The sequence below is a fragment of the Aphelocoma coerulescens genome, chromosome 3, assembly GCF_041296385.1.
Source record: "Aphelocoma coerulescens isolate FSJ_1873_10779 chromosome 3, UR_Acoe_1.0, whole genome shotgun sequence".
Lineage (NCBI taxonomy): Eukaryota > Metazoa > Chordata > Aves > Passeriformes > Corvidae > Aphelocoma > Aphelocoma coerulescens.
Window position 1 is genome coordinate 125,538,632 of NC_091016.1, and position 20,357 is coordinate 125,558,988.

The following is a 20,357-nucleotide window of genomic DNA, read 5'->3' on the forward strand; positions in this document are numbered from 1 at the left end:
GCTTCCACCCAAGCTCATTCGGGGCACAGAGCCCAAAACTGCCCCTGTGCATCCCAATCCCGACCTTCCCGGGGCTGCTTGGCCGAGCTGGGAACCAGTGGGAGCAGCGGGATTATCTGGATTTTCCCAGTGATCCCGTTCACTTGTCAGTGTCCCTGGCACTGGATAATGGTCACAGGTGATCATCCCACTCCTGGCACAAAATCGGGTTTGCTGTCCCCTAGCAGGGGATTCCCACTTGGAATGAAGCTGGGAATGCACAGGCTGGGAGTGCACGATGGAAGTGCAGCTGGAAGCACTTTCTGCTGGCAGCACAGCCCCGAAAAGCCAAATCCTGAGCAGTGCCTGCGTGGAAAAGCAGCCGTGGGTGCCGGATGTCCCGGATCCGGGCTGTCCCCCGTTCTGTCCAGGGCACATCCTGGGCTGCAGCAGGAACCCTCTGCGGAGGGTTTGGCCAAAAATGACTCTTGGAAGCATTGGATGAGACACCAGTTCTTTTCTGGAGGTGGAGGATGTCCCTGTCAGTTGTGTCAGGAATTTATCCAGGCTCTATCAGGGAAATGCTCCTGCGGTCAGGGCAGTGGCCTGGAGAGGCAGCTCCATCCTGCTGGGGTGGCTGAGCCCTTTGGGAAGGGCTCGTGGTACTGGGCAGGATAAAATCCCGATGTCCTGATGGTGCCTGGAGTCTTTCCAGTGCACAGGGGAGATGGGGGATGGAACCAGCCCAGGCAGGTCCAGGGAAATCGGCCTCGGCACGAGCCAGGCCTGACTCCTCTGCAGTTGGTTCCTGGCATTTTGAGGCGCAGAATGATGGAATGGTGGAATGGGTTGGGTGGGAAGGGAGCTCAAAGCCCATCTCACGGCCCCCTGCTGTGGGCAGGACCCCTCCCATTATCCCAGGCTGCTCCAAGCCCCGTCCAGCCTGACCCTAATCCCAACCCTGGTGCTGTTCCTGCCTCTCGCTGAGCAGGGCTGAGCTTCTGCACCTCCAGCCACGAAGCAGAGCTGAGCTCAGAGCCCAGGGCAGTCCATGACCACGATTCCAAGCTGGAGAATGTTCCGGGGCAGAAGCTTTGGAAATCAGCTGAGGGCCTTGAGGGAGTTTCCTGTGAGGGACTCGGGGGAGCGGAGCAGTTCCAGGCCATGGCAGGGTCCTGCTGAGCTCCAGAGGCTCTTTCCTGAGGGACGGATCCCAATTTGGGATCACCCCAAGGACTGGCACGTTGGCAGTGCTGGAGCTGAGCGCAGCTCTGTGGGCAGATTTGGGAGGGATGCGGGGGATTGAAGGGGACAGGGGGTGGTGATGGAGCTGGGGCAGGCAGAAACTCATCCTTGACACCACCTGCTTCTCCATGGGCTGCTTTTGAGGTGGAATGGTGGGAATTGCCAGTGTGTGTTCCTGGGAAATGGAGGCATGGCCTTCACTGGTAAAATAAGGACAAAGGGCAATAAAAGCGAGGGAATCTGGTTTCTGGGGCTGGGTTTAGGCAGCTGCTGCATTTCAAGAAACCCGAGGCAGGTGCAGAGCACAGGGAGCGGGAGAAGGGAATCAGGGAGTGCTGGGGGCTGCTGAGCACAGGGGCAGCAGAGACCCAGCAAGGGCTGAGATCCTCCTGTCCCAGGAGAACACGTTTCACCTCCAGGGATAAGCCTCATGCCAGCCTCCTGCGGGATTGAGGGCGAGCAAACTGCCAGGGCTGGAGGCAGCCTGGCTGTGATCCAAGGAAAACACCCTGAGCTCTTTCCCTCGGGATCAGGCAGGTCCAGCACAGCCCCAGTGGGTTCATCTGGGTTCTGGGGGAGCAGCTGGGCTTGGTTCCATTTCCTTTTGGGGCTGGTTTGGTGGGGGTTTCAGCCTGGGGTTCCTGTGTCCGTGGAGATCCAGGCTGGCTCAGCTGGGAGCTGCAGGTGGCACAGCTCTGGTGGCCCTGCAGCAGCTGCCCCTCTCCTGTGCTCCTGCAGCCCCTGGGGGCACTGGGCAGACTGGGCAGACTGGGAACTGCCACCCGGCACCCAGGGCAGGGCCTAAAGTGAGGGACAGTCCTGGAAACAGGACAGTTCCTCGTGGAATTGAGAGCTCCCCAGAGGCAGGAGGGATGGGGTGTGGCAATGGAAGTTGTCCCCAGATCAGACCCGTTCATTTCAGCTGGGATTTGTTGACTGATTTTAACTCCAAACGTTTTCTGCTGAGCTCTGCCAGGCCAGAGCAGTGCCAGCTTTGGGGCAGCTTTCAGAAGAGCCTCCAGAGACAGGCACATGCCAGGAGATGGGCAAACGTGGGAAAACAGTAAATAAAAAGTAGGGAGAAGCTGTTAAACAGGGCATCAGTCCTGTAGGAGCAGTGGAGATGCCAGAGGGGGAAAGCTTTAGTGAAGATGGTCCTGCCAAGGCTTCATTCCTGGGGGAGCTTCCAAAGGGTGGCTCTGGATCCTGTGAAGGGCTTGGATTAATACTGATACCCTGCCCTGGTGCAGGTTTTATCCAGGGTGTGCTGGGGGAGGCACAGCTCGGGTGCCTGGCAGAGCTTTCCTCCCACCCTGGGGCTTCCCAGGAATGGGAGGGATTCCGTGTGATCCCTGCTGGATCAGGCTGGGAGTGACTGGGAAAAGGCATCAAATCGTGGAATGCCAGACTGGGTTGGGTGGGAAGGGACCTTAAAGCCCATCCAGTGCCACCCCTGCCATGGGCAGGGACACCTCCCACTGTGCCAGGCTGCTCCCAGCCCCAATGTCCAGCCTGGCCTTGGGCATTGCCAGGGATCCAGGGGCAGCCCCAGCTGCTCTGGGCACCCTGTGCCAGGGGCTGCCCACCCTCCCAGGGAACAATTCCTTCCCAATCTCCCATCCAGCCCTGCCCTCTGGCAGTGGGAAGCCATTCCCTGTGTCCTGTCCCTCCAGGCCCTTGTCCCCAGTCCCTCTCCAGCTCTCCTGGAGCCCCTTTGGACACTGCAAGGGGCTCTGAGCTCTCCCTGGAGCCTCCTTTGCTCCAGGCTGAGCCCCTTTCCCAGCTCCCTCAGCCGCTCCTGGGGCTCCAGCCCCTTCCCAGCTCCGTTCCCTTCCCTGGACACGCTCCAGCCCCTCAGGGTCTCTCCTGTCAGGAGGGGCCCAGAGTTGCCCCCAGCACTGGAGGTGCCCCAGCAGTGCCAGCACAGGGGACGGGCACTGCCCTGGCCCTGCTGCCAGCCCAGAGCTGGCACAGCCCCGGGGCCGGTGGCCTCTTGCCCCCCCCTGGGCTTTGGGAAGGGAGGAATTCCCCCTCAGTTCCTGTGCAGAGCTGTGCTGATCCCGAGAGGTGGCAGAGGCTGTGGCCCTCCTGTCCCTGCCATGGGGACACAGCTCAGCTGCTGGGGCTGCCTGGGTTTGCTGCTGGCTGCTGCAGGAGGGGCTTAAAAAGCCAAACAAAATCCCTCCAGCACTGGTGTCTCTGCTCTCCTGGCTGGGATTGGAGAACTCCCCTCTTCCCCAGGGGAATGGCACAATTGGTTTCCATTCCTTACCCCACAATCCTCGTTCCAGCACAACTCAGGTTCCTTTTTGGGAAAAAACCCTCCACACAACTTTGAATCCCTCTGGAGCCCATCCTCAACTCACCCCAAACCTGCTCTGAGGCTCACCCAGAGCTTGGAAACTCTGGGGCTGGTTTGATGCTTGGCAAAAACGTCTTGGAGAGCCCAAATGGGGTGGGGGGGGGGGTTGTTGTTTGCTTTTTCCCGGGATTGGAGCATCCATGGGCTGGTTTCCCTGTTGCTTATTGTGGCAGCTTCAACTTGTATTCCCCTGGGGAATAGGAGTTGGATGTGGGACGTGTGCGTGTGTGGGGCTGGGCGAGGGCTGTGGCGCTGCCCAGCAGGACGGGGGCACTGACGGGGTCTCTTTGCAGCGGGACGTCGCCGCTGGCCTGCCTGAATGCCATGTTACACACCAACTCCCGCGGCGAGGAGGGCATCTTCTACAAGGTCCCGGGCCGCATGGGCGTCTACACCCTCAAGGTGAGTGCCAGGGGCTTCCCTCAGGGCTCAGGGCACTGCTGGCTGCTTAGAAACGGGCTGGATCAGGATCCCAGAGTCACTGAGGCTGGAAAAGCCCTCCCAGCCCATCCAGTCCAACCTGTGCCCCATCCCCACCTTGTCCCCAGAGCACTGAGTGCCACCTCCAGCCCTTCCTGGGACACCTCCAGGGATGGGCACTGCAAACCTCCCTGGGCAGCCCCTGCCAAGGTCTCGCCACCCTTTCCATGGGGAAATTCCTGCTGATGTCCACATTACCCAGGACAATCCTGAAAGGGGACAATTCCTTGCTGGCAGGATAAGGGATCCCTCCCTTCTCGGGAGCTCCTGGCTGTGAAAGTGCAGCTGCAGATGCTCCTTTTTACCCGCAGTGCAGTTGGCTGATGTTAATTACTGTCCCAGAAATGAGAGAGTAATTAAAATGTTAATGAAACTCCAGCCCCAAAAGGGTAACTTCCTCTTCACTGCTCTCAGCTTGTATCTAGAGATGAAAAACCACCTTATCCTCAGTCTGAGAGAGCATTTGTGGGGAAAAATGGGAAACGTCTGATTTGCATGGTTAAAAATGAGCTGTATGGTAAATGCTAGAATGGAGGTCCCACCATTCCTGATTTGGTGTGGATTTGTCTCTGGAGCCCATCCAGTGTCACCCCTGCCATGGGCAGGGACACCTCCCACTGTCCCAGGCTGCTCCCAGCCCCAATGTCCAGCCTGGCCTTGGGCACTGCCAGGGATCCAGGGGCAGCCCCAGCTGCTCTGGGCACCCTGTGCCAGGGCCTGCCCACCCTCCCAGGGAACAATTCCTTCCCAATATCCCATCCATCCCTGCCCTCTAGCAGTGGAAGCCATTCCCTGTGTCCTGTCCCTCCATGCCCTTGTATCGGAGTTGGTGATCAGGGCTGGGCAGTTCGGGGAGGGGCAGCTGCAGAGTCCCCTGGGAGGTGACGATGGGGCCAGGGTTCAGGACGTGTCACCTGCATGAAGTGTTTATAGGGACTCACAGAGGGGCTTGGGGCCAGCAGTGCAGCAGCTCCGGGCATTAAAAGGGCCGCAGTTGGCTGTCCCTGGCGCGGGGGTGACTCTGCTGTGTCCCTTGGCAGAAGGACATCCCGGACGGGCTGAAGGAGCTGTCTGAGGGCTCAGAGGAGAGCAGCGATGGCCAGTCTGACTCCCAGAGCTCAGAGCACAGCAGCTCCAGCAGCGACGGCTGCGCCACCAAGGATGGCAAGAAGAGCAGGTGGAAAAGGAAAGGTGAGTTCCCGTTGTGGGAGCAGGGATTTAACCCTGTTCCGGTGTGGGAAGGACGGGGAGGTGTTTGCCCATCACCTCTCTCCCCGCAGAGCAATCCCAGCTGAGCTGGGCTGTTCCTGCTGGTGCTGCTCCAGGTGGGCAGGGAGGGGACAGGTCCCTGTGGCAGGTGTGGCCAAGGCTCTGGCACAGCCCAGGCCAGCACAGCCAGGAGCTGCCGGGCTGCTCCTGCCAGTGATGCCTTTTCCTGGTCTTAAAACCAAGAGTCAAACATGGTTAGAAGGGGAAAAGGGATTTTACCTTGGTATTTATTTCAAGGATCCTTAGGTGCACACGTCCAGGTCACATGCATTGAAATGCACCCCGCTGAATATGCCCCCAAAGATTGGGTATAACATTATAGGTGTTACTAATTAGCAGATCTATCAAAGATTCCCCAATGAGAGGCTCAAGTGAGCCCCCCTCCCCAAGGAGCCTTCTCCTGGATGGTTCTATCTTGGTTTACAGAATGTGTTCTGGAGAGCACCTTGGGGTCTGGGGCACACGGATCCCTGGCTACGAAGCTTCTAAAATGTTGAGTCTCTTAGCTTGAGAAACAAGTCCAAGAATGTAGGGAAAAAGCACTGAGAATACAGAAATTGTAAAAAAGGTGTAACAGGGGTATAAAAGAAAAGGCAAAAAATCTTCATGGCATCACCAGGCTTCCCCTGCCAGCCCCCTGCATCCCAGCAGGGGAACTGCTGGGTCCTGGAGGGGCCTGAGCTTTGTGCTCAGTTCTGGCCTGCTTTAGGCTCCTCTCCCTCGTAAGCCAGGCAGTATCTGGGTATTGAGTCCTGGTAGTGCTCACCCTTCAATCCACTCTTTGCCTTTTTCCTTCTGCCCTCACTCGTGCACAGAATTCCTTGGCCAAGGCAGGCCATTACTGAAAAGGTATTTCCAGTGCCTTGGGGCTCCTGGGTGAGGCAGAGGGGTCCCAGAGCTGTCCCAGCCCTGCATGGAGCTGCCAAACCCTGCTGGGGAGGGACTCCTCCTGCCCAGGGGGGTCACCTGGGCCAGGCCCTGCCCTGGAGCCACAGGCTGAGACCACACTGTGCCATGTGGAATTGTGAGCACTGAAAGCACCAGGAAAGCACAAAGTGTTAAAAAACCCTTAGAAATTCAACTTGACTCCAAATCCTTCCTTTGACAGGAGAGCTGTAGACACTCTGGCTGAAATATTTTCATTTCTAACAAATCCTCTCAAAATATTCGGTCAATGAGGGGGTTTCTGGCTGCTTTCCCTACATCTCCAATGTTACAATATTAGGTAAAAAGCCAGTGAGGGAATTTATTTTAGAGAGATCTTTATGTAGAAATACGTGGAGAGATTTGAGATGAAAGTTCTGTGTTTCACATTACCAAAGGGCTGGAAAGGCAGGAGGAACCCAGGTGAGAAGGAATGGAAATCTTTCCCTGAAACAGCTGCCAAAAGTACCCAAAACAGGACAATGTGAAGGTATAAACACAAAAAAGGGGGGTTGCTCCTCTCTGAGGTCTGGTGCTGATGGTTTTTCCTGGAATGGCATTTTGGCTGTTAGCATGAAGTCCTGTTTTATGGGTGTTAATGCCCTGAAGATCGTTGGGTGAATTGGAAATGATGGGGAAGTTAAAAGAGCAGCTGTGGTCAGTGTTGGTCCTGAACATGTCCCTCCTGTCGGTGGTGTCCTGTGAGCAGCTCTGAAGTGCTGATGAACATCCCATGTTACCTCACTCCAAGGAATTCCCAGCTGATCATGGATTCTCCTTCAGATCCCTTGCAGAATTCCATGAGGAACCACGTGTGCTTGTTCCCTAAAGCAGGAATGGCTGCTCTGGGCCAGGGGTTTCTGGAGCTGCCCAGCACCTCCCTCCCCTGGGAGTTTGTTGTCTTCGTGGGTCTCCTCTCCCAGTTCCCTGAGAGCCACGGGCTGTGATGGACCTTCCTGAGCCAGCCAGAGCCATGGACAGAATCCCATGTGCATTTACCCTCCCAGGCACTGAACTCTCCCATCCCCCGGTGGGGTGGATTTAGAGCAGCCCAGGTGTTCAGGCAGAGGCTGGGAGGGGTCATCTGTGTCCAGCTCTGGGCCCCTCCTGACAGGAGAGACCCTGAGGGGCTGGAGCGTGTCCAGGGAAGGGAACGGAGCTGGGAAGGGGCTGGAGCCCCAGGAGCGGCTGAGGGAGCTGGGAAAGGGGCTCAGCCTGGAGCAAAGGAGGCTCCGGGGGGACCTTGTGGCTCTGCACAAGTCCCTGACAGGAGGGGGCAGCCGGGGGGGTCGGGCTCTGCTGCCAGGGAACAGGGACAGGAGGAGAGGGAACGGCCTCAGGCTGGGCCAGGGCAGGCTCAGGGTGGACAGCAGCAGGAATTTCTGCATGGAAAGGGTGCTCAGGCCTTGGCAGGGGCTGCCCAGGGAGGTTTGGAGTGCCCATCCCTGGAGGTGTCCCAGGAAGGGCTGGAGGTGGCACTCAGTGCTCTGGGCGGGGGACAAGGTGGGGATTGGGCACAGGTTGGACTGGATGATCCTGGAGGGCTTTTCCAGCATCAGGGATCCTGGGATTTTGTAAAGTTCAAACAATCACTGCCTGGAGCATTTTTAAATTCATATCTCTGTGCATCACCTTCTTCGGGCACTCGGTGAATTTTTGGGGTAATTTTCACCAAGTGGAGCCCCCAGTTCTCTAAACTTGCCCAGCTGAACTGGGAGCTGCAGGAGTGGATATAAGAGAGTTGTGCTGGCAGTGCCCAAGGCCAGGCTGGACGAGGCTGGGAGCAGCCTGGGACAGTGGGAGGTGTCTCTGCCATGGCAGGGGTGGCACTGGGTGAGCTTTAGGGTGCCTTCCAACCCAAACCAGTCTGGGATTCTGTAAAGTCTGCAGGGAAGATTTTGTTTCATTTTCAGTATTTCGTTTCCTTTGTGCATCTGGCAGGATTCTTTCCATTTCCTCCAGCAAACACTGTAGCTTCATGATCTTGCTACGTACAAAAAGCAACATTTAATATCCAAAAAGTTGCCATGAAGAGCAGAATTGAAGCAGAAAGTAGGGTCAGCTCCATCCCAGCCGTGGTTCATCTCCCTGTCCTGCAGTCAGGGATGAGTGGAGCGGGAATGAGGGAATCTGCAGCCCCGGGAGCTGTTGGTGGTGACCATCCCAACTTCCACGCTGACTTTGGGGGACCAGGAGAGGCAGGGTTGGTGCTGACAGAGATCCTCGAGGTTCCTCTGAGCCTTTTCCTCCTGCCTTTTCCTGCTTATTTTCACTTGGTCCATTTGTTTGCCCTTTTTAACCAGCAAGGCATTACATTCCAGTGAGGAAGATTCCTCTGGAGCTGCAGAGCATCAGCCCCGGAATGCAGCGCTCCTCCAGGGCCCGTGACATGGAACACACAAAAACCTCCTTCCTCATGAAAAAAATCCAGAATCTCACGCTTCAGCTGGAGAATATCCCAAAGACAGCTGGAGCTGTCCCGTGGCACCCTCAGCTCTGTGTGAGGGTGGGGTCGGCAGCATCCCCAAGCCTTTGGGATCCGGCCGATCCCGAGGGTTTTGGTGGGAAGCAGCAGTCGGACAGGGCACAGCTGGTTGTTTCTGCAGGGCCTGGGGAGCAGAGTTGGATGGTGAGAGAAGGGGATGGAGGTAAAATGCAGAGTGGGGCAGGCAGGAGCACAGGAGCTGCCCCGAGCCCTCCGTGCCAGGGACTGCGGCGAGCTGCCCCGGCCGTGCTCATCCCCGGTGAAACAGGAAGTGTGTCCGGATAACATCGGCAGCCACTTCCTTATATGTGCAAAAACAAAGTGCTCTGGCAGCACAAAGCAACACTTTGATTTTGGGAGGGAGGACGGAGCCCTCGGTGTCTCTGCAGAGCACATGGGCCCCGGAGGGGCCGGGAGCAGCAGGAATGTTCATGGAGCAGCTCCGGGCACTGCCCCGTGGAGGTAAGGGAAGGGAGGAACTTCCAGCAGGGACTTCTGGCAGAATTTCCCTGGCAGGGCCTTCTGGGGCCTCTCTGTGTCCATCGGGGTGAGACAGACCCCGTGTCTTGGGCCTGGAAGTGAAGCAGCTGCTTGGCCTCATCCTTTGAGTTTGGTGATAAAACCAGCTTTTTTGGGATGTAGGGCTTGTGGAAACGGCCTCAGTTCACCACGAGGAGGGTCAGGTTGGATATTGGGAACAATCCCTGGAAAGGGCTGTCCAGGCCTGGCACAGCTGCCTGGGGCAGGGGTGGAGTCCCCATCACTGCAGGGATTTAAAGCCCTGTGGATGTGGCACTTGGGGACAGGTCAGTGGTGGCCTTGGCAGTGCTGGACTCCCTGCTCTCCAAGGGCTTTTCCAACCCAAACAATTCCATGATTCTCAAAGGATGCTGGGGGGACTCCTGTGGTGTTTTAAACCACCCTGAAAGTTTAAGTGTAAAAAAGCCTCTTTCAGGTGCTTTTGACACCGTCTCACCAGGGTTGTGTAGGACATGGGGCAGGAGGTTGTGGTGATCATGAAACAGCTGCAGTCATGGGGCTCCTCCAGCAAATTCAACCCAAGTTTCCATGTTAAAAAGGAAAAAAAATGGGAAAAAACCCGAGAAAAAATGAGATTGTAAAGCCAACTTTAAGGGAAAAGGGAGAAACAAACTAGGCCAGATTATGGATAATCCTTCTCCATTAGCCAGTGATCAGCTTGTCTTGAATGTTTGTACAGCTGAGGGCTCCCTCCTGGCTCCCAGAATTTAGTTTGACCAGCTCAGTGTTCAGAGGGAAAAGTCTCAGTGTTTGGGCAAGGTCAGAATAGGTCATGGCCAAGAGCTGCTGTGGAGTGGGGCAGTGAAGGGAAACAGCTGCAGGATTTAAAGGCTGCACTGAGCTCCCTGCCAGTGCCAGTGCCAGGGAAAACGGGAGTAAGGGATAAAGCAGCGTTCTGAGCTGGAGAGCTCTGCGTTATCCTTCGGCCCAGAGGAATCCCTGGGATTTGGGGAGATGCCCGGGCACAGCTGGGGCGTGGCACCTGCTTTGCTGGGGCAGCTTCGTGTCCTGCGAGGGCCGGGCCCTGCCCAGCGCTGCCCCCGGCCCAGAGCAGCTGCCAAGAACAAGAGGAGAAAAAGGGATTCTGTTTGGGTTCTGTCACTTTGTTTCCTCCTGCTGAAGGCTGGGTAGAAATACCAGCTTTTCTAAATGCAGCAAGTCCTGCCCCTGCGCGTGACTGGGGGGCAGCTGCTTCCTGAGGATCCCGTTGTGCAATTCACGAGGGATCTGCACGCACAGAAATGTCCTTTTCCCTTTTTTTAGATTAATGGAGCTTCTCTTCAGCCCATCGAGTCCAACCTGTGCCCAGTCCCCACCTTGTCCCCAGCCCAGAGCACTGAGTGCCACCTCCAGCCCTTCCTGGGACACCTCCAGGGATGGGCACTGCAAACCTCCCTGGGCAGCCCCTGCCAAGGCCTGAGCTCCCTTTCCATGCAGAAATTCCTGCTGCTGTCCACCCTGAGCCTGCCCTGGCCCAGCCTGAGGCCGTTCCCTCTCCTCCTGTCCCTGTTCCCTGGGAGCAGAGCCCGACCCCCCCGGCTGCCCCCTCCTGTCAGGGACTTGTGCAGAGCCACAAGGTCCCCCTGAGCCTCCTTTGCTCCAGGCTGAGCCCCTTTCCCAGCTCCCTCAGCCGCTCCTGGGGCTCCAGCCCCTTCCCAGCTCCGTTCCCTTCCCTGGACACGCTCCAGCCCCTCAGGGTCTCTCCTGTCAGGAGGGGCCCAGAGCTGCCCCCAGCACTGGAGGTGCCCCAGCAGTGCCAGCACAGGGGACGGGCACTGCCCTGGCCCTGCTGCCAGCCCAGAGCTGGCACAGCCCCGGGGCCAGTGGCCTCTTGGCCAGTTCCCTGTGCCTTGTGCTGAGCAGTGGCAGAGGCTGGAGCTGGGGCAGAACCTGCCAGCTCTGTTCCTTTGGAGCAGGAGCGTTTGGGCAGCTGGCAGTGTTTGTGTCACACTGAGCTGCCACCAGCACGTCACACACCAGTGGTGGCACCAGCTCCATGCAAATTGTGTGTCTCTGATGGGACTTGCTTGTCATAAATGCTCTGAATTTGATTGAATTTCCTGTCCAGCCGTTCTGTAAAGTGGAAGTTTGATGTATAAACTGCATGTATATAAATATACACAGAAATACAGAGTGCTGAGTGTGGGGATGTGAGGAGTCCTCAGAACCATCGGTGGGGATTGCAGGATTTGCCCCAAGTGACCCAAAACATCCAGGTGGGACCAGGCTCTGCTCCCAGGGAACAGGGACAGGAGGAGAGGGAACGGCCTCAGGCTGGGCCAGGGCAGGCTCAGGGTGGACAGCAGCAGGAATTTCTGCATGGAAAGGGTGCTCAGGCCTTGGCAGGGGCTGCCCAGGGAGGTTTGGAGTGCCCATCCCTGGAGGTGTCCCAGGAAGGGCTGGAGGTGGCACTCAGTGCTCTGGGCTGGGGACAAGGTGGGGATTGGGCACAGGCTGGACTGGATGGTCTGGGAGGACTTTTCCAGCCTCAGGGATCCTGGGATTTCTGGCATTTCTCCTGCATTTGGCTGTTCAGAGCATCTTTGCCCCTGTAGCAGCAGAGTCCTGACCTGCAGTGACGCTCCCAGCCCAGACACCTTCCCTGAAGGACTCTTAGCAGTACATAACCCATTTTTTACTTTAACTCCTTCCTTTGGTTCTCCTCCCAATCCGTGTTCCCAGTGGGTGATGTTGTTCCCTGTGATTCCTGAAGGTCTGAGGAGCTCTCCTCAGGAGCTGCAGTTTTCAGTTGGGCTTCTTGGAAAGGTTTTCCTTCCAGCCAGATTTGGTTGTGTTTTCATCATTTGTGGGAGATGAAATCTTTTGAAGTGGAGAACAGGAATTAATGCTTCAGACATCTCTGCCCTTACTGACAACCCAGGCACCTTCCCTGTGCCCTCAGGACTGCTCATCTCCCAGGACAGGAGTTCAGAGAGCTATGGAATGGGTTGGATTGGGAGGGACCTCAAAGCCCATCCAGTGCCAGCCCTGCCATGGGCAGAGACACCTCCCACTGTCCCAGGCTGCTCCAAGCCCCAATGTCCAGCCTGGCCTTGGACACTGCCAGGGATCCAGGGGCAGCCCCAGCTGCTCTGGGCACCCTGTGCCTGCCCACCCTCCCAGGGAGGAATGAGTTAATGTTCAATGAGTTACTCAATAGTGGAAGAATTAGTTAATAGTTAAAGAATCAGGTGATGGTTAATCCTCCCCTCTCAGAACATGGCCCACAGCAGCTTCCTGACTTTCAGAAGCCTCCCAGCCCCTGCAGGTGCTCACAAAGGCTGCGGGAGCTGATTCCCGATATTCCCGCAGCCGGGTGACGCCTGTGCTGCTGTGCCCACCTTGGCTGGGACGCTGCTGCTGGCTCAGAGCAAGGAGCTCCCAGGCAGTGAGTGCTGTCCCTGCCTGTCCCTGCCTGTCCCTCTGCCCTGTCCTTGTCCCAGCAGTGCCGGTGGCAGCCAGGGGGCACAGGGAGGCTTTTCCTTCCTTCCCAAGCAGCACATTCCCGCGGGGAGGCCATGGAAGTGGGAGTTCCTGGAGCTCAGGCTGCCCAGCAGTCTGCTCTGAGAGCCCTTTTCCTGCCAAACTCCAACTTGGAGGCTCAGCTGTGCCTGCCTGGGGAAGGGGAGGGTCTCTGACATCTGGAGATCCTCAGCAGCCACCGTGGATAAAGCAGAGGGAAAGAGATGGAGTTTGTCCAATTTCCAGCTGTGGTTTGCCAGATCTGGGCACTGCCCTGGCACTGCCCCAGCCCCAGGACTGAGATCTGGCTGTGCAGTTTCTCTCTGGATAAAACATCCCAACGTTCCCAGGACTCTGTGGCTGGAGCAGGGGTCGGGTTTGGAGCGCTGGGGTGGCACCAGGACTGTGAGTACTCGGCTCTTGCCGTGTTTCCAGCCCCAAGCTGTGACCGCCCGGCCAGAGCCGGGGCTGGGCCGTGTCCAGGCTGCCAGAGGGCCCGGGACCCGCGTGGCTCCAGGGTCAGGGGTTCCCAGGTGTTCTAATGCACCTTTGCAAATGGATGGAAATCAGCCTGGGCTGTGAGCTGGAAGTGCTGCTGGCAGTGAGTTCCACACGCAGAGCTTGCCACTCCTGAGCGAGTGTTCCCATCTGGGGCGGATCAGGAAGAGTTAATCCCAAACGGCTGCGGGAGGAAGAGCTGGAGCAGCTTCACTGGATGGGCTCTGATGGCTTGAAACTGGTCCTGTAACACAGAGGAGAAATGGAATCCAGCCGTAGCTAATCCCTGGCATGTCCAAGGCCAGGCTGGACATTGGGGCTGGGAGCAGCCTGGGACAGTGGGAGGTGTCCCTGCCCATGGCAGGGACTTTGAGGTCCCTTTCCCCCCAACCCAGTCTGGGCTTCCCTGAGCTGCTGGTGTGCTCTGAGGAGCTCGCTGTGCTCGGGGCTGCTTGTGGCTCAGGGACAGACGTGACTTCAGCACATGTGGTGTCACAGGCGGCCACAGTGGCGCTCAGAAGAGATTTCCCTGAGGAGCTGTGTGAAGAAGCAGAGGGACCTGTGCTGTCATGTGCGGGGCTTTCACAGCCACTGCTGCCCCAGGGCCTTCCCAAGGCATGCTCCGGGGTGCTGTGGTTCCAGGCTCCAGGGTGCTGTGGTTCCAGGCTCCAGGGTGCTGTGGTTCCAGGCGTTGTTTCTCCAGAGCAATCAGAACAATTCTCTTTGGTGTCTTGTTACTCCAAGTGCAGCGATGCAGTCCCTGCAGCCCAGTTCCCTTCAGTGAGGGACGTCTTCCCCAGGCACCACGAGGGAAGGCTTTGGGTTCTGCTGGAGACGCTGCCCAACATCCAGTGCTGTGACTCCTGCTGTACTTCCTGCACCTGAGTATTCCCAGGAATGTGGTGCCCGAGGCTGGCAAAGGCACAGGTGCAGCTCTGTGGCAGCACAGGGGCTTCTCCCTTTTCTCTTGGTGTTAATTTGGTGTTGCTGTTGTTGAGCCCAGCAGCTGAACCGTGGCCAGGGGGAGCCTCCCGAAAATCCTCATGCTGGGTTTGTGCTGCTTCCCAGTGGATCCTGCTCCGTTCTGCTTCCACAGTGCCTTAGTGATCCTTAAATTCATGGACCCAGTGAATCCCAGACTGGTTTGGGTGGGAAGGGACCTTAAAAATCATTCCAACCCCAACACCTCCCACTGTCCCAGGCTGCTCCAGCCCCAATGTGCAGTCTGGCCTTGGACACTGCCAGGGATCCAGGGGCAGCCCCAGCTGCTCTGGGCACCCTGTGCCAGGGCCTGCCCACCCTCACAGGGAACAATTCCTTCCCAATATCCCATCCAGCCCTGCCCTCTGGCACTGGGAAGCCATTCCCTGTGTCCTGTCCCTCCAGCCCTTGCTTGGAGCACTCTGGCACAGTGGGAGGTGTCCCTGCCCATGGCACTGGAAGGGCTTTAAGGTCCCTTCCATCCCAAACCATTCCAGGATTCTGTGATTAACCAGAGACATCTCTCATGCTCCTCAAAGTGTGTTTTAATGGCTTCCCTCCAAGTTTTTCATGTCACACATCTGGTTCCCATTAGCTGTTTAAAATTGGGATATTTTAAGCTCATGACTGCACAGTTGGGGGGGATTTTATATTTTTAGCTCAGCTTGACTTTACTTTGAGCCCAAACGAGCAAAGTGCAGGTTTTCCTTCTGGAGCTGCAGAGGTCGAGCAGATGAACCCGTGGACATGGACACAGCTGGAGCTCAGGATGGGCTGCCCCTGGATCCCTGGCAGTGCCCAAGGCCAGGCTGGACACTGGGGCTGGGAGCAGCCTGGGACAGTGGGAGGTGTCCCTGCCCATGGCAGGGGTGGCACTGGATGGGCTTTGAGGTCCCTTCCCAAACCATTCCAGGACTCTGTGGGGTTCCAGTGATTTGCAGTAGGGGCTGATCCGAGATCCAGCTCTCAGCCCGCAGGCAACACCCCGGAGATGAGCAGTCGGTCAGGGAACTGGCTTTGGGCTGGAGCCAGGATCTGCAGGAAGCGCCTGCTGGGCTGTTGGAGCAGAGTGGGAGCAGTTCAGATCAGCCTGAGCTGGGTGCTGACCCCGGGCCGTGCTGGGATCCACGCACCCAGTGTCGGCAGAGCTCTGCTGTTCCTGCACCGCTGCCTGCGGACTCACCCAGGGATTCTTACTTTCCCCAATATCCACCCTGACCCTGCCCTGGCCCAGCCTGAGGCCGTTCCCTCTCCTCCTGTCCCTGTTCCCTGGGAGCAGAGCCTGACCCCGCCCCGGCTGGCCCCTCCTGGCAGGGCCTGAGGGCAGGATCCTGAGGGATCCCTGGATCCATTCTGGGTTTGCAGCAGTTCCCTGCAGTTTCCCTGAAGGAGTTACCCACTCATCCTCTTCAGTGAATTCCCCTGAAATCGGTGCTGCTGCTTCCCCTCCTGCCCAGATTCTTTGTGTTGAAGAGGACACAGAAATTGTTCTGTGTCTGATCAGTGGGTTTGGGTTTGCACATCTGTCCTGGAGCCCCTTTGGGCCCTGGAAGGGGCTCTGAGGGCTCTCCTCTGTGCCAGCATCACTTCTGCCAATTCTTTGTTTTTAAACAAACAGTTTTTAGAAACCTTTAGTTGAAATTCTCAGGAACTTTGAGGGAACTCTTTTAACAACAGATTTTCTTTGCTTCCCGTTCTCTTTATCCAATGATCAGAGAATCCCAGGGAGTTTGGGACGTGCTTTGCCTCTCCAGGTGCTGGTCAGGCTCTGAACTGTTCCAGCATTTTATTGATCTGCACTTCCACCCAGACCAGGAGGCAGATCCGGGTTACAAACATTCCAGGGACACAGCCTTGGCTTGCCAGCTCTGGGTGCAACATCAGGGCTTGGGGCTGTTGGCTCTTCTTTGGTGGTTCTGCTCCCTGTGCTCTCCGTCACCTTTCCCCACGGGCAGGGATCACGGATGACCCATTTCTGACCCAGACCTCTCAGCTGGTGCAGTGTCTGCTGGCATTCCAGGGCTGGAATTGCCTCCTCTGGGCTGTGTGTGCCCAGGATCCTGCTGTTCCCAGCTGCCCACAGCCCGCAGGAGAGCTTTGGGTTTTGTGGTTGTTACTGACTCCGTGTGTTTTATTGGAATGTTGCCTTCTGCTGGGGCGTTATTTTGGGGAGGTTCCCTCCTCTGTGAACCCTGAGCAGGATCCTGCTGGCTGCAGTCAGTGAAGGGCTGGGTCGTTATCTCTTGGCTCCTTCTCTGCTGATTGCCCAGGAAGTGTTAATTAATTGAAGTGTTAATTAATTGCCTTATGTGTGACCCTTGATTATCCCCCATGGCAGGGCCACCCCACCACCAAACCTTCCTCCTCTGGTTCCCCTGATCCCACGGGGGTTTTGTCACCTCCTAAATTCATGGCCTGAGACGTTCAGGAATTTGCTGAATTTTGCTGGTTTTGCATATTAAGAGAAGGATCCAGGGAGAGCTCAGAGCCCCTTGCAGGGCCTAAAGGGGCTCCAGGAGAGCTGGAGAGGGACTGGGGACAAGGGCTGGAGGGACAGGACACAGGGAATGGCTTCCCAGTGCTAGAGGGCAGGGCTGGATGGGAGACTGGGAAGGAATTGTTCCCTGGGAGGGTGGGCAGGCCCTGGCACAGGGTGCCCAGAGCAGCTGGGGCTGCCCCTGGATCCCTGGCAGTGCCCAAGGCCAGGCTGGACATTGGGGCTGGGAGCAGCCTGGGACAGTGGGAACTGTCCCCAGATCCTGGGATTTGGGGTATCCTGTGCCAGACAGGTTCATTCAGGCGAGTGGAGCAGCTGTTGTTTAATTCCCATCCCCAATTAGTTGTTTGTAATGAGGCTCTCTAAAGGTTAAATCACCTGGAGCTGGAAGCTTCACTCCAGGGACTCTGGCTGGCTTGGGCTGGACTTCTCTCCATGTCTGGACTTGCCCACTGGGAATACACCCTCATTTCCTGGGGCAGCCTGTACATTCCCATATTTCCTTTTAAAGAGGAGCTTTAGGTGATGTCCTCTCCTGTTCCTCTGCGCCTCGTGCACGTTCCCAGCCTTCCGAGGGACTGGGATTGACCCCGAGCAGGAGCTGCTGCCAGCGAGGGCCCCGACCTCCGGCCATTGCAGAGGGCCACAGCCACGGCCAGGCTGTGATTCCAGCGTGGGGCTGGCTGGGCTGGAGCCTTTCCTCACGCTGCCCTGCGCTCTGAAGGCAGCTGTTTGCAGGTTTAATAAAAAGAGATGGGCCAGAGCTGACCCAGCTGGATTTGGCCATGGAGCTGCTGCCTGCAGTGGGGAACAGCTCCCTCGGGAAGGAGGGAATGGAGTGATCCTTCCTGCCAGCAGTCACAGGTGCTGGAGGCTCCTGAGGTGCTCTGACACAGGGAGGAGAGGGTGGGAAGGTGGGATCCTGTGTCTGTATAGATCTATATTTGTGTTTATATTTATATTTGTGTTTATATTTATATTTGTATTTGCATCCCTGTTCCCGCAGTGTCGTCCCGCCTGGCCCCGACGGCCTCCCCGCAGTCCGGCTGCCCCTCCCCGTCCATCCCAGGCAAGGGCCTCTCCTCCTCCCAGAAGCACAGTAAGAAGGCTCTCAAGCAGGTGAGTGACCCTGGGAGCCCCTGGAGATCTCGGCAGTGCCTTGATTTCCCTGGGAAACCAGCCCTGGGAAGCTGCTCCAGGCAGGGATGGAACCCCAGGGGTCCTGCCTGGCTCTAACCAGGGCCTGCCTGGAGCTTCCCTCTCTCCTGAAGGTGATGGGAATATTGTGCTGCTCAGTTCCTTTGATTTCTCCCTAAAAGAAACCTGGACTTTTATAATTGTTACTTTAGAGAGACATAAAATGTGATTTCTTTTCCCCAATCCTTTGATGAGATTCCATGGCTTCCTGCTGTTGGAGGAAACGGGTTTGGTAAATTCAGACTTTGGGAGAAAGGAGTTCAGTGCACTGAGTTCTTCCCCTGGTGGGCAGCAATTCCCTCCCAAGGAATACCATGGGTGCTGCATGTCCTCATGGAGGGCAGGGGAAGGCAAGAGCAGGAATTCCATGGATGCTGAGTGTCTGAAGGGGAAAGAGCAGGAATTCCACGGACAGAGTGTCTGGAGGAGAAGGAGGGAGAACACTGGGCCTTTGCCTCGCTCCTCTCCTGGGTGCTGTGAGGCACAGAGCAGGAGTGACTGATTTCCATGGAATTTTTCATGGAATTTCTGTGGCCGTTGTGGATCCTGTTCCCTGTGTGCACAGCACAGAGTGGGAGCTGCTCGTGCTTCACGTCTGCTCCTCCTGATGCAAAATTGCAGCTGAATTTCCCGAGTGTGGGGTTCCCAGGTGCTTCCCCAGCTGCACTGCTCGGGTTCCCAGGGTCCTTAGAGAGGAAATGCTCTGCCCGGGCTGGATTTCCCTTGGGAAGGGGAATGTGTGTGAGGAGTCATGGATCAGGTGCAGGGACTGTGGGAGCTGCTCACAGCAGATGGAATCACGAGGTGTCCCAGCAGGATTTGCTCTCCCAGCCCAGCCTAGTCCCTGACTTTTTCCAGCGGAGAAGCAGCACTCGGGATGGCATTCCTGAGGTGCCCTGGCCTTGGGAAAGGATCTGCAGGGAGAGAGAAGTCACTCATCAGGGGCTGTTACTGAGAAGGGCAGGGAGGGAAGGGGAGGATGAACGGGAGCTGTGGTTCCAGCCCCAGGGAGCTGAGGTGGTGCCAAAGGAGATGCCAGCTCTGGGAATTTCCTGTTCCCACGTGGCTGTTTGTTTCCCCACTGGGAGCTCAGGCTGTGAGGGGGTTGTCACTGCAGCCAGGTTTTCCTCTGAGCTTCCAAGTCCAGCTCCCACTTCCATTTGAATCCCCAGAAAATTGCTTCCCACTAATTGAGCAGGATATTAATGACAGTCTCTGCGTTCCTCAGCCCTCATTAATCCTGGCTGGCAAACATTCCCCAGCAGCCACACAGGCTCTTCCCTTCACAGGGGTGACCAGACTGGCACAGGGTGCCCAGAGCAGCTGGGGCTGCCCCTGGATCCCTGGCAGTGTCCAGGACCAGGCTGGACACTGGGGCTGGGAGCAGCCTGGGACAGTGGGAGGTGTCCCTGCCCATGGCAGGGGTGGGACTGGAAGTTATAAAAGGCAGCTAAAAAGAGGAAATTGGGATGGTGGGAAGGAGGGACGGGGCTGGAGAACACCACGGGGAGAGTGAGAGGGGGATTAGAGGAACTCCCCTGTCCTTAATCCTGTCTGTGCCCTGGATTATTGCTGGGGGCTGGCTGGCTCAGCCCTCCCCTCCTCAGTAATTACAACATTCCTGGAGGGAAGAGGGCATGGATTTCTGAGAGAGGACCTTTAACCCTGGGACTCCACGTGCTGCCGGACTGGGAATGTGGATGGGGCTGTTCCAGAAACCAGGATTTGGTTCATCCATGCACCAGAGTTCAGCCTGGGCAATGCAGCTGAGCAGTGCCTGTGCCATCCCTACAGCCTGGGGGAAGGTGCCAGGCTGCATTCCTTAGGATCCTCTGGAAAAATCCTGGCTTGGAGGTCAGAATTGAAATTGGCTCGTCCTGCTGGAGATTCCACGACTCCCAAATCGTTTGGGTTGGAAAAACCCTCAGAGCCCATGGAGTCCAACCATTCCCAGCACTGCTGAGGCCACCACTGACCCCTGCCCATGTCCCCAAGTGCCACCTCCACGGGGCTTTTGCATCCTGAGGATTTCAGATCCATTCAAGTGCTGAGGGAGGGACCCACGGCAGAGCTCTCCCCCGTGGGAGCAGCCCAGCAGTGGGATCAGGACACAGAGGGGTTGTGCCCCCTCCATCCCCGGAGCTTTCCAGACCTGGAGGAGCCCCTGGCTGAGCAGGAGTTGGGCTGGAGACTCCCAGGGTCCTTCTCCACCAGAATTATTCTGTGGTTGTCACAGACCCATGGATTGGTTTGGGCGGGAAGGGACCTCAGAGCCCACCCTGTCCCACCCCTGCCATGGGCAGGGACACCTCCCACTGTCCCAGGCTGCTCCAAGCCCTGTCCAACCTGGCCTTGGGCACTGCCAGGGATCCAGGGGCAGCCCCAGTTCCCTCTCAGGGAACAATTCCTTCCCAATATCCCATCCATCCCTGCCCTCT

The 20,357-nt window shown here is 57.2% G+C and overlaps 1 protein-coding gene across 1 annotated transcript in view; it reads left to right on the forward strand.

Moving 5' to 3' along the window:
• The window catches only part of ASXL2 (ASXL transcriptional regulator 2), a 65,590-nt gene that overhangs the window by 27,088 nt on the left and 18,145 nt on the right, over positions 1-20,357 (forward strand). Inside the window, exons 3-5 of the mRNA XM_069011924.1 lie at positions 3,880-3,988; positions 5,107-5,257; positions 17,729-17,841. Coding sequence (XP_068868025.1) covers positions 3,880-3,988; positions 5,107-5,257; positions 17,729-17,841 — 373 coding nt within the window. The remainder of the gene's footprint in view (positions 1-3,879; positions 3,989-5,106; positions 5,258-17,728; positions 17,842-20,357) is intronic.